This window comes from Petaurus breviceps, unplaced genomic scaffold (assembly GCF_028583685.1).
Source record: "Petaurus breviceps papuanus isolate PSGF00001 unplaced genomic scaffold, PetGlider_PUasm1.0 90881, whole genome shotgun sequence".
NCBI classification, from domain to species: Eukaryota; Metazoa; Chordata; class Mammalia; order Diprotodontia; family Petauridae; genus Petaurus; species Petaurus breviceps.
In genome coordinates, this window is record NW_027187369.1 from 6,202,493 (window position 1) to 6,216,511 (window position 14,019).

The window sequence follows — 14,019 nt, forward strand, 5'->3', positions numbered from 1 at the left end:
AGGATCTAAGTTGAAATCTGGCCTTAGACACTTACTAGCTGTGTGTGTGACCCTAGACAACTCACTTAATGATTGCTTCTAAAATGGAAAAAAAAACCAACACTGAAATAATTAATTCAAGAGATGTTCCTGACTGGTTGGCAGGAGATCCAAAGCAACTCATCTCCCTTGATGCATTTGGGTTTTTGGGGGGTTTTTTGGGGGGGGAGGTAGGGCAATTGGTATTAAGCCCAAGGTCACATGGCTAGTTTTGTGTTAAGTGTCTAAGGTCGGATTTGAACTCAGGTCCTCCTAATTCCAGGGCCAGTGATCTATTCACTGCACCACCTACCTGCGCCCCCTTGATGCATTTGGAAGAAACAAAGTCAGATTGCTCACTGATTACTCAGTATACATGACCTTCAAATATACAGCTCTAGCCAAATGAAAAAATTAGACCTTTAGTCTCTCTATAAGGTGTGACTGCCACAATCTTTTTCTGGATCCCGACAGGTTAACTTGTTAGAAAGAATCATAGACTGAGAAGTAGAGGGACCTTAGGGGTCATCAAGACCAAGCTCCTCACTTTACAGGGGAAGAAACTGGAATCTGGAGATATGCAATGACTCACACTGCTAGCAAGTGTGTAAAGGTGGGAACTTGAACCTGGGCTTTCCTAACTGCAAAAGCAGTGCTCTATCTACAATACCAAACTGCCTATCAAGGTATCCATATGAGAAATTAGATGGTAAGAATAATTTGCTAAAAATTAGGACTACCTTAAACGTAGAAACAGGACACCTTGGGAGGTGAAAAGTCTTCCAAATAAAGGCTGGATATCTACTGTTGTTGAGCCATTTTTCAGTCATGCCTGACCCTTTGTGACCCCATTTAGGGTTTTCTTGGCAGAGATACATTTCCTTCTCTAGCTCATTCTACAGATGAGGAAACTGAGGCCAACAAGGTGACTTGTCCAGGGTCACACAACTAGTAAGTGTCTGAGGCCAGGTTTGAATTCCGGTCCTCCTTACCCCAGTTCTATTCACTGTATTCACTGTTAAAAACACTATATTGGGTAACTCAACTATAGGTTCAGATTGTACTAGACGTAGATGGCCACTGTATACCCTTCCGGTATTGAAATTTGTTGGTTCTTTAATGTATGTATGTATGTATATATGTGTCTGTGTGTGTGTTTTAAGTTTTATCTATCAAACTTAGTCTTCCTCTCAATCCTTCAAGTTTGCTAAAGGATGCCACAAAGATTAATGAGGTATTGTTAGTAAAAAGGTTTGAAAAGCCTAGAATGAAATATAGAAACATAAGATGTTACCATTTCCTTTTCTCATAATGATTTTGAAATATTCCATTTAGGTTTGACAGTCTTTGGAAATTCTAAGACTGAGAACCCATCTTGATATATTTCTCTTGGAAGAAAAATGGTCCTGCCATTTGTATGCTCAGAGCTTAAAAAACTTACCAGTTGATCATATTTTTTCTACTTGTTTATGCAGTTCAATAGAGACTGATTACTTACTTAAATACCAAAGAAGTTCTCAGGGGAAGAAATCACAATCTTTTTAGTTTGTAGAAATAGAACTGAGCCTCATTTTCCCTTTTGTGTAGCCAGCATTCTGAATGGTAAAGAAACTCAAAGTAATCTCCAACCTTTAGTTGAAGACCTTCAGAGTGAGGCATATTTAGAACTGAAGATTCATTCTTTGAAGTACTCTGAGACTTTTCCTTAAGTCAGAAAGCGTGAATTCAGTATTTGAGATCCTTGAATAAATTAGAGCCAGTGAGGTTTCATGTTTTGGGTTTCAGAGCATTTGTTGGTGTCTCCGGGCAACAGAGTAGAATGTTTTTTAGCAAAATCCTGTTTTCACCAGACAGCTCCTGTGTGAGCTAACTTTAATTAACAGGAGGATTTCAATTTCCATGTAACAATATACTCAAACAATGAAGCAAACTGCATCCGCTGTATTTGAGATATAAGACTCTCAACAAAGCCAAGTATCTTAGAAGTTCAGAAATAGAGATTTCTTTGCTTGGATTATACACAACAGGCACCACCCATTAAGATACCATTATTAAAACTAGAAGGAAATCATGAAATAGAGGGATTTTAGCAATGCATTTTGACTATCTAATCATCCTTAATTTGCAATGCTCCCTCTATATGGTGTTTGCATTTAAATACATAATCCATATTCCAAATGAAGTCTGCCTTATACCATATTCAGATTATATTAAGTAGACACAAAAATAACTGTGAACTACTAAGTAAACAAAAAAGATTAGGACCAAGACTGAGTATGATAGACATCACGTCTAACTTGTACTTAGAGATGAACCCCGCCCAATACAATATCTCCAACATTGAAGCCTCCATTTAGACTTCATTTGGAAGACTATCATCTCCCAAAACATTGTTCCCACCTTACATAGCCCTGTTAACAAGTTATTTCTACCAAAGAGATAAAATCTATTTCTTTGAAATTTCTACTCACTGCTCCTAATATTACCCTCTGGGACCAAGCAGAACAAATAAAATCTCTTTGTCCACATTATAACCCCTCCAGTACTTGAAGACAGTTATCAAGTTCCATTCCACCCCCCGCCACACACACACACACACACACACACTCCATCCACCATAGTTTTTTCTTCAGATGAAACACTCCAACTCCTTCGGCTGAGCCTCGTGTCATGATTTCCAAGCTCTTCACTGAACGTGCATGTGTTCCCTCTAACTTGGCAATGACCTTCCTATAATGTAGTACCCAGCTCTCCAGATGTAGTCTGACAGTGAGGCTCTCACCTCCCTCAATTTGGCCCCTGCTTCTCTTAACGTTAGTTACAATATAAAACTATCAATCATTTTGCAAACAGAACTTCCAACCTAAATGATTCCTTCTCAAAGGTAACAAAAGACAAAGGAGGTTTTCATTTTTTTGAGATGCAAAGTACTACTCAGAAAATACACTGAAGAGTTAAATTCAGTTTTTTAAAAGTTTTTGCTTTCAATTTTGAACATATAATGCAGTTGACATCTGCCTCTGGGGAAAAAAAAATAAAGAAAAGAGGGAAAATTTACATCTGTTGGTAGAAAAAAAAGTGTTCAGAAGGAAATGTTTTGAAGAAAGAGCAGAAGAGAAAATGGAGGGAGGGCAAAGCAGATTGTTTACATGGAACTTTGGCAACACCTAGTGGCTGTTATAATGTATTGACTTTTTTCCCCGGATAATAGGATGCTGTATAGAAGAGTCTGTCTATACTTTCCATACAAAAACCATACAAGGTTTTCCCTGAATTTTTTAATCCATTTCAACATAATGCTTGGATACTGTGTTGACAAGAGCCCAAAAGGGAATAAGAGTAGGAATCCAGGTACAAGCCATCACTGAAATAAGCTTCAGAGATTTCCTGACACAAAGCCCAAAAAGAGAGGATTGCCTGGCATCCAAATGGCTTCACAAACAGTTGAACCTGCTCTACATAATATGGTTGCAGGACTAAAGTCCCATATGGCTCCCAGTTGGAAATGTGTGGCTCTGGGAAGCTGTTCTTTTGCAACCTATACTGTGGAATAACTGATCACTAATACTTGCTGACTAATTAAGCTTGGAGGCACCTCTGACTCACTCACACTCCCTCTCTCCCAGCCCCCAGGCCAATTAAATCCCATAGTCATTTCAGGCACAGAACAATTTTATTCTCCAAGGTGAACAAAGAGAATATTCATAAGGCATTATTCCTTAATAATTAGTTTCCAAGTATCAGTAGTCAAAATATGTTTTCCTTAGCCTTAATGCTCTTGGTTAACACAGACAGATGGACAGATAGATAGAGAAAGACAGAGATGGACAGATAGAGGTAGATAGAGAAAAGACAGAGATGGACAGATGGAGAGGTAGACACAGAGAGATGGAAATGTAGGGAAGTAGACAGACACACAGATAGACAGAGATGTAGGCAGAGAGACAGAAAGACACATGGACAGATAGAGAAGGCAGACAGATAAAAAGAGATAGATGGAGATAGAGATAGATGTTATTTGCACATTTTTTTCTTTTTAACTCCATGCTTAAGGCTCAATGCATATCTATTCTGTGGTACCATGACAGCATTTTGCAAGCTTCAGTGCTAGAGAAATGGGAGCGATTGTCATTATTTTAAGCAGTGTGGCACTAAAGTAATGAGCCTGATTTCCAGAAGTCCCAAATGGCCATGAGTGACCGTGAGTCTCCTGACTAGACACATCTGGATGTAGATGTAGCTGGCTGCCCTATGCACTGTGGAGACACTTCTCTGCATATCTACACACTGTGTAGCCAATCAGAACCATTCCCTGAACTGCTATTATCTCAAGCAAGCATGACACATATAAACCCAAGGCCTCTCCGAGACAAACTCAACTGAAAGACGGGGCATTTGATGCCAAGTTGAAATGTATGCTTTTATAAGTCAATTACTCATAAAGATTCTAATTATATAATTCATAAAACATCATGAATTAACAAAAGAATGTGATATATTGAGGGGCAACAGTGTTGTGGAGAGAATACTGGAAGGCAGACTCAGAAGACCTCTGGGTTCAAATGCTGAGTCTAGAACTTGTTAACTGGATGACTGTGGAATGGTCACTTCACCTCCCTAGGCCTCAGTGTCCTCATCTGTAATACCTCACAAAGCCCTGATTTAATCTGCCAAGGTGCCTCAGTGCACAGTCTGCAGAAGTGACCACAACCAAAAACAATACAGGGCATCATCTTGTGGTCAAGGTGAGCCTCTCCAAATTGAGCTAGGCTGGACCTCAGGTAAGAGACATCCAATGTCACTGCTGTGGCCATGAGCAAACACCATTCCGTCTTGGTACTAAATGCCAGAGGCGACAGTCTTTAAAAACTCAAGTTATCTTCTATGTCCTAATGAGGCAGCTGGAGATGACTTTAGTGAGAGTGGCCTCATCTATGAAATGGGGACAATAGTGACATCCCCATAGTGCTTTAAGGTTTACCAAAACCAACCTTCTCTCACTGCAGTCTCAAAACCACCTAGGGAGGTAAGTTCTTATTTTACAGATGAGGAAAAGGACTCCTAGAAATTAGGTGATTTTTCCCCTTTCCTCCCCTCCTCATGATCACACAGCAAACATGAAAGGCGTGGATAAATGGAGGCCAGATCTTCCAGGCCCCATGTCCAGTGCCTATGCTCACATTGCTACTGCCTCTAGCACGTCAGTTTTATAGGGTCATGATGACAAAAGTACTCTGTAAACTCTAAAAGTCTTTCTACAAATGGGGGTAGTTATTTAATTTTTAAATGGACCCAATCTCCTACACACTAAAACCTCTATTTAAAATGAGTATTTCCCACAGAACAGCTCTGCTCCTCGTCCTTCCATTCAAAGAAAACAAAGAGGCGATGTTAGTTATCCCCACTGAGCTAGAGCCAAGACTGGGGCTTCAGAGAGCCAGCCATTTGTGGAAAATGTGGCCCATTTTAGGAGCTGCTACAGAATAACTGTTTGGGTTGCTGGATTCTAGTTAATTTTTTTGCCTGAGAAATCTCAGTTAAATCCAACTATGGCCACTATTCATGCACTACCTCCATGAAAGTCCTCCTCGGAAGTCTGCATCATTGTGTGGAGGTGACCCCCAGCTCTCAGAGATCAAATTGGAAGGATGCCAGCTCGGAGACAGATGTCCCCCCACCCCCAGCTTGGAGTGTCCAGACCCAGTTAGGGGCTGGCAGACAAGAGATGGACAGGTTACAGAGGAACAGCACTGAGGAGTTAGGAAGACCCAGGCTCACATCTTGCCTTACCGTTGACACTGACTGACTGGGAGACAATGGAAGTCACTGGGCCTGTCTGAAGTACAGTTTCCCCACTGGGAAAATGGGAATAACAACACTTACTAGATATCTGTCCTTCTGTATGTAAAGCACTTTGCAAGCCCTGAGGCACTACATAAATGCCAAATATTATGACTAACATCAGTTCCCATGGGCCCATTTAATATCGCTACACAGCCATTCACAACATTCTGCAGACATTTCAATCTCAACATATCCAAAATGGAACCCACTGTCTTCCTCCCCTCTCCATCCCAATGCAGCTCTTTGCTTAATACCCCATTTCTGTCAAGGAGCACGACTATCATTCCAGTCATGCAAGCTGGCAAGCACAGAACCATCCCCAACCACCACCAGTTACTAAGTCTTGTTGATTCTGTTGTCATTCAGTCATGTCTGAATCTTTGTGACCCTATGGACCATAGCACAATAATACTCCACTATCTCTGGAAGTCTATCCAGGCTCATGTTTGTTTCCACCTTTCACGTTACATTCCCATAGCCACCGATCAAGTTCAGGCCCTTCTTACTTCTCACATGGACTATTGCAAGAGCCTCCTAATTGATCTGCTTGGCCCCAGGTCCCTCCCCAATCCAATCCATTCTCTCCATGGCTACCCAAAATCATCTTCCTAAAGCTCTGGTTTGACCACATCACTTCCCTGGCTGGGAAGCTTCATATTGCCACTAGGATAAAATACAACTCATCTGTTTGGCACTTAAAAGACCTTCACAATCTAGTTGCAACCTCTTTCTCCACTGATTTCACATAGTAATGTGCCTCTCATACATGCTCTATGTCCCTACCAACTGGCCTATTTGCCATTTCCCCAGGAGGCATCATCTCCTGCCATCATGCTTTTGCAATGGCTGTCCAGCATGTCTGAAATGTGTGCCTTTTTCACACCTCTACCCCTCAGAATCCCTAACTCCCTGTAAGACTCAGCTAAAGTGCTACCTTGTACAAGCAGCCTTTCCTGGGGGTAGTGTGCCCATCCCCTGAACTGACTTGGTTTATATTTTTGTATTTCTTACCTGACTACATGCTGCCCTTCCCCTCCCCTCCCCTCCAAATAACATGTAAATTGCTTGAGGGCAAAGCCTATTTCATTCTTGTCTTTGTATTCCAAAGCACAGCATCTAGCATACTTAATGTTTGTTGAATTATAGCCATTTATTATTATCTGCTGATTATTATCTGGTAATATTGAAAACAGGATGGAAAAAATGTACCTTTTGCCTAATTATGCCCTAACTTCCAATGTCTAGAGAGACCTCTAGACTCAGTCAATGCAACAGGTTTGATTTTCCAGATACATACCATGGCAGTTCTTGATTTGATAAACCAATCAAATCGAAATTGAGGAGCATTGCGCACACACTGGCGTAACTCTTCATACACATTTTCCTTGTCAAAGCCCATCTTATGGAGCATACAGATCAAGAATCTATCTTCCTCCTCGGTGTAGTTCTTCCCTTTGTTGGTTCCATACTGAATGCGCAGCTGATGAAATGGCGCCTTGTATCTTGCGATCTGAAAAAAAGACAAACAACCACAAGCATGTCTGTTTGGGTGTGTGAGAGCAAAAGAAGTTTGACCACTACCTCATTACTAGCAGCCTAAAGATTCCAAAGTTAGGGGGGAAAATACTACTTTCGCATCCAGGGCTTTCTTGATACTGATCCGTCGCTGAATTCTAGCTTCTCCTCGTTCAATTTGAGCCATGATCCTCTCAATATCTTGTAGCTCATTACAACGCTCCCAAAACACAGCTGAAAGACAGAAGTATTTACTTTTTAATAACAACTTGTCACCCACACCAAATTCACAAAGAAGTGGACAGACTGGATTTGATGGCATTAACTAGACTGGAAAGGAGAGAACATTTAATAGAGTAAAAAGAATGTGTGGACAGTATAATGAATTATGAACAACCCAGGATCTGAGACTTACCTGGAGAGGACTGCAACAGGTCTTTTTCACCTTCCTCAAGAGATACTCCGGTTAGACAATGTATGTATCAAACAGGAAACGACTTACAATTCAAAATTTCGTCACAAATTCCCCTTCCTTAAAACAGCACCGAATCTTTCATTATTGCAAATGAGGAAAGTGATTCAGAATTCCAGGATCTCAGAGTTGGAAGACACCTTAGAGACCCCCACCATATGATCTCAGGTTTGACCTTCACAACAATCCTGGGAAGCTGATGAGACAACTAAGGCAGATACTGGTACTTGTTCAGAGTCACACGGCTAGTCTGAGGCCAGATTTGAACTCAAGTCTTGCCTTCTCTAGTCCCAGTGCTCTATCTACACACTATCTAGATATAGAAATTTAAGCATACACTATGACCACAGTATGGCACTGACTCATCAATCTAGTTACCCTGTCAAAAAAGGTAATGAGGGGAATCTGCTATAACCTATTTGGGATGAATCCATGCTGGTTCTTTTTTTTCTTTTTTGCTTTTTGAGGGGCAATTGGAGTTAAGTGACTTGCCTAAGGTCACACGGCTAGTTTTTGTGTTAAGTGTTTGAGGCTGGATTTGAACCCAGGTCCTCCTGACTCCAGGGCTGGTGCTCTACTCACTGTGCCACCTAGCCGTCCCCATGCTGGCTCTTTATGATCACTGCTTCTCTTTCTCCCAAACCATCCCCTTAACGATGTGTTCTAGAATTTTTCCAGAAATACAAGTCAAATTCACTAGTTTAGAATCTGCAGATGCCCCTTTTTCCTTTTTTAAGGAAATTGGGCCTTTTTCCTGCTTTAGTCCTATTCTCTGAGAATTTCGAAAGATCATCAATAGCAATGCAGTAACCATATCTGCCAGTTCCTTCAATAAGCCTGAAGCTCACTGAAGGTGGCTGGAGGCTTTCAGACCATCTCCTCCCTCACCTTGGGCAGTCATTCCTTCCAAAGCCAAAGATCATGCAACATCAACTGATTCTGGATCTGGATGCACCTGATACTATTGCTACAGGACCATACTAATTTTCTGAATTCATCCTTGGGCAATTGTCCTGACCTCCATATTTTATCTAAGTCTTTTAAATATAAAAATGAAACAAAAATAAAATATGTATTTGGTTTTGGGTAAAAAAAATGAATTCAAATTTGGCCTCAGACACTTAATAGCCATGTGACCCTGGGCAAGTCATTAAAGGTGTTTGCCTCAGTTTCTTCAACTGTAAAAATGCAGATCATAATAGAACCTATATCCCAGGATTGTTGCAAGGATCAACTAAGAGAACATTTGTAAAGCACTTTGCAAGCCTTAAAGTGCTTTATAAATGCTAGCAATCATTACAATTATTCCTCATTGGCCAAAATCCAGTCCAATAGGAATTCCCTTTGCTATTTCCTCCATCATTTGAAGGATGAAATTAACAGTAGAGCAAATTCCATATTGATCAGCTTTTGGCAGATAGATAAGGCCATCAGATGCCCTGACAGTTGGAGTTTCCCATTATTACAGTATCACGTTTCTGTGTCATGCTTGATCTGTTTCCCAAACCCATATCTAATTTTTCTTCCATTTGATGCTCACTGATCCTCATCATGTTTCTCCCCTCAGGTTCCCAAATTCCCTCACATGAGTTCTTAATATACAATGCTACTCCACCATATCTTGCATCTATTTATTCTATTCCTTCTAAATCAGGAGTCAAATTCTAGATGTAAGTCCCATCGCTCAAAGTCTCAGTGAGATTTACTTCCTTGCATTAGCACCATCCTTTTTGCAACTGTAGGTAACATCTGAGGTCTCAGGTTTTACACTCCTAACTCACTGAATATTAAGACATAAGTCAGAAATGAGACCTCAGGCTCCCATTACTCCAGATCTATACCCTCAGAGTTAACTAAAACTAAACTAACCTCCAAGGGTAAAAACTCAGGGCATAATTTGTTGTACTTCTTGCTTTCAATTTAGCAGGTAACACACTTCTGGGTGGTTATATTAACTAATTAGTGCAGCGTTTTTAACGACCCCAAGCTTCTCCCTGAAATAAAGGCCCATCCTCTAATATCAGTATAATTGCAGTGATACTGCATGGCTGCAAGCTATGGAAAACCATGGTCTCTGAAGAAATTACCTTAAGGATTACCCAAAGGGCAATGCACAGACTCATTGGGGGCATGCAGCATATTAGCAAAAAAGAATTGCCTACCAGAAAAGGAGGTGGGCCAGTCCTGTGGCAAGGGCTAACCAGTGCTCCCCCCATCCATCTCCAGATAGCGTTAAAAGATCTAGAGAAATACCCTCAGGACACTAGGTGGACACTCTGTGGAAGCCTCACAGGAAGACTTGGAGGACAGAGTGCCAATGGATTGCAATCTGCACTGTTGGAGGGAAGCCTGTACTGATGAAATCACAGATGCACTAAAAATAAAAGTATCATCCGAAATATTCATATGCAGAAATTAACAAGCTCCAGAGGGAAATAGTTTAATATTCTACTTTCATTTAAGTTTCACACCTTTAAGTCAGAATGATATTTAAACAAGTCAAAATCCTATTTGAGATTAAAAATAAAAAGAAATGAAAAAAACTAAGGTGAGACATGGTTTCAACTAATGTACAAACCTGAATATTCAATGACCTCCTCAGGTGATTTTCCCTCCACCTCTCGGGCAATATTATCTATATCATCACGCCCATACTTCTCATTAGCTTTAATAAACTGGTTAAAATCTCGTTTGTTCCAGTTTGTGAATCCCTGTAAGCCAAAAGAAAAACATGACTATTAACAGCAAACCATAATAGGACTTGGTGCTTTTTGCACATTACCGTTAATAAGGTGGAAGACTGCTGAAAACACCTTCTGTCATGTACTCTTATTATTAAGAAATACGATAGTTTTATTCTGGAATCAAGGCTTAAGAGTTATTATAAAAATAACTCATCTCTTATTAAGAAAATGGAATCCTTTTGATCAACTAAAAATTAATCTACAGTTCTAAATCTGGAGATACATTCTAATTTTTAATTCTAAAGCTTATTAATTTTATTTATAGAAAATTTATTAAAAAAATGTATAGAACTAATATCATTACTGATCAATAAATGCTGCATAGTAATAGCCAAGGTAATGATAACTATATGGGAAGCTAGTAGATCATTTTTTAAATTGAGTTAAAATGCTGGAGAAATGGTCCCACCTTTGACTAAAGACCCAAAGGCTGGGAAAGGCCATGAAAGACCCTCCCAGCAGCAGCAGCCTAGGGGAGATGCTAAATGCAATAATCCCTTTACTTGCCCTTTGATGACAGGAAAAATTGAGGGAACCAATGCTTCCCCCAGAAGAGAACTATTTAGAGGATTGACCCCCAGACAATAGACAACCAAGATGGAACTACTTCCCTTGATGTTTCAAGCCCAGTATACTTTTTCTCCCTACTCCAGTTATGGCAGAAATGCTTAAGTACACAGAAGAAGTGGAGAATATGGCCAGATGTCTTAGAGAAGCAGAAAACAAAAAACTTGGAAGCATGAAGGCTTAGCAAAAGTAGAAGCAGGTCTGGATTTCCCAGAAGCCCCTATACTTTTCCATATAGTAGGGCTCACATACACTACAAGCATTAATTAAAGTTTCTACTATGCACCAGGCATTGCACTAGAAATGCAAATAAAAAATTTAATAGTCTCTGACCTCAAGAAGGAAGTTTACAAAATATCTTTTAACTCCACAAACTGTTTCATTTTGTAGTTTGAATTTCTGGGTAAATGTTTCTTTTGAATCCAGCCCACGTGGAATATCAGTTGTTTTTCTAAACTTGTTCAGTCCTTTGAGCGTGTAGACGCATTAAAAAAGAAACATTTGTTTCCATTCAAATGTTAAGGATTTGGAGGGATCAGTCCAAACACTGGGAAAATATGGAGCAGAATTTACCCCCCAAATTTTTGTCACTCTACTTGTTATTCCAAATCACTGTACTTAAAGGGATACTCGAAAATTGAATTTGTATGAATATCATACTGTCTTGATAATTTCTTCACTAAAAGCTATCATGCTATTTTTTAACTGCTTGGGGTATTAATTAACATGTCTTAGAAGCCATCAGGAGAAACTTTACAGATACACTCATCCAGGGGTGTCAGAGTAAACGTTTGGCTCTCCAGGGAAAAAAAATATGCACACTTTCAAGTTTAACCTGTGTTACTAACATTTTTTCTATCACTTTCTAGACTAAACAATCAACAAAATAAAGCAAGCCCTGCCTTTTTTCCAAGGTGTAGGTAAATGCTCACACTGAAAATCTGACAACCAGCTCACCATCCAATAGCAGCTGGCTGTAACACATCCCTGTGCTCATTCCCACCCCCTACTTTTGCTATATGAACAAAATAGACAAAGAGATAATCAATGAACAAAGCACACAATTTAAAAGACTAAAAAACAAATTAGCAACTCTAAAACAAATACAAAACACTAAATCTTTAAACTTACAAAAATATAGAGAAACTAAAAAATTTAATTTTAAAAAATACACCATGGACTACAAAACTGCTCAAGTTGGAAAATATTTAAGATCATCTTAAACCTACTGCTTCCCCCCATGCCCACCTTCATATTCTTCCTTTTTCTTTTGTTCTTTTCTTTTTTTTGGAGAGGGGAAGGTGAGGCAATTGGGGTTCAGTGACTTGTGCAGCATCACACAACTAGTGTGACCAAGTGTCTGAGGTCACATCTGAACTCAGGTCCTGCTGACTCCAGGGCTGGTGCTCTATTCATTGCTACCTAGCTGCCCCTTCCTCCTTTTAAAAAAAGAAATGTAGTTCCTTTTCAGGGTAATAAATTCAACTACTAAAAGTTGTGGGGGGACCTCTCATGCCCTATATTACTACTTAAGCTTGCTCTGTTCAAATGCATTCAGCAATCTTCATTCATAATATAGCAAGTGGGCAAGCCCAGTAGAATTTTTAACAACACAACTGCATAGTTTCATTTTTCTGTGTTTCAGGGAAAAAAATGAAAATAAGATATAAATATGGCAATGTTTTGATTCACTTCTGTGAATGTTTCTAATGTGCTGTAAACTGACTGTACTTTAAGTTGTTAAACAAAAGAGAAAGACCAAAAAATAAAAGGAAACTCAAAGAGTTTGGCTAGGAAAAGTAATGACCCACCCAGAAACACCTGGCCATGTAATCTTGAGCAAGTTACTTAATTGCAATTGCTTAAAAAAAAATGAAAGAAAACAAAAGCTAAGAATTTGCTCCCTACCAAAAAAATGCTTTTTAAAAGTATAGACACATAAAAGGTGAAAATGAAGGGATAGAAGAAAGTCTATTCTGCTTCAGGCAACTATAAAAAGCCAGAGTTGCAATCATGATCTCAGATAAGGCAACAATAAAAATCAAAAAAGTCAAGAGAGACAAACAGGGAAACTGCATTATGCTTAAGGGCACCCATAGACAATGAAAATAACAGTAGTAAATGTATATGTACCAAGCTGCATGGCAGCTAGTTTTAAAAATCATAAACAAATGTAAAAAGGTAGCTCTAACAAACGCCTCCTTTTAGAGACTTCACAAAAAAAATGAGCAAAAATGAAGGAAATGTGAGCAAAACATACAGGCCTAAAAGAAGATGAAATAATGACATGCTAAATAAGAACTGAGTCAAAAAACAAATCATAAACAAGAATTATGTTAAAGACAGTAACAATGAAACAGCATACCAAAACTTTTGGGATGATAGTGCAGCTGTCTTCAGATTAAATTGTTTATTTCTGAAAACTTTTATTAACAAGATAGACAAAGAGACAATCAATGAACAAAGCATATAATTTAAAAGACTAGAAAATAAATTAGCAACTCTAAAATAAATACAAAAGAAGAAATCTTTAAACTTACGGGAATAAAGAGAAACTAAAACATTTTGGAGAGACTAACAAAAAACAGTAAATTGTTAACCTAATATAAAGAAAAGATAGAGGGAAAACAAATAACCCAAAAAGAAATAAGTAAATTCCCATCAGAGAAGAAATAAAAATTATCAAGAATTAAGACATATAAGTATATTCCAGCAAAACTAATTAGTCAATTGATGAGGATCTATAAGAATATAAGATAACCAAACACAACAAGAAATAGAGCTTAAGCAACCTAATATCAGAAAAATAAATTAAGCAAGCCATAAGTTACCTGCAAAAGGGAGATTGGAAGGGGCGTC

The 14,019-nt window shown here is 39.0% G+C and overlaps 1 protein-coding gene across 3 annotated transcripts in view; it reads right to left on the minus strand.

Moving 5' to 3' along the window:
- Nucleotides 1-14,019, minus strand: part of SMARCA1 (SNF2 related chromatin remodeling ATPase 1) — a 114,449-nt gene that overhangs the window by 10,802 nt on the left and 89,628 nt on the right. For all 3 annotated transcript variants that reach the window (XM_069074042.1, XM_069074043.1, XM_069074041.1), the window contains exons 20-22: nucleotides 10,428-10,560; nucleotides 7,493-7,611; nucleotides 7,160-7,372 (exon numbers count right to left, since the gene is read on the minus strand). In XM_069074042.1, coding sequence (XP_068930143.1) covers nucleotides 7,160-7,372; nucleotides 7,493-7,611; nucleotides 10,428-10,560 — 465 coding nt within the window. The remainder of the gene's footprint in view (nucleotides 1-7,159; nucleotides 7,373-7,492; nucleotides 7,612-10,427; nucleotides 10,561-14,019) is intronic.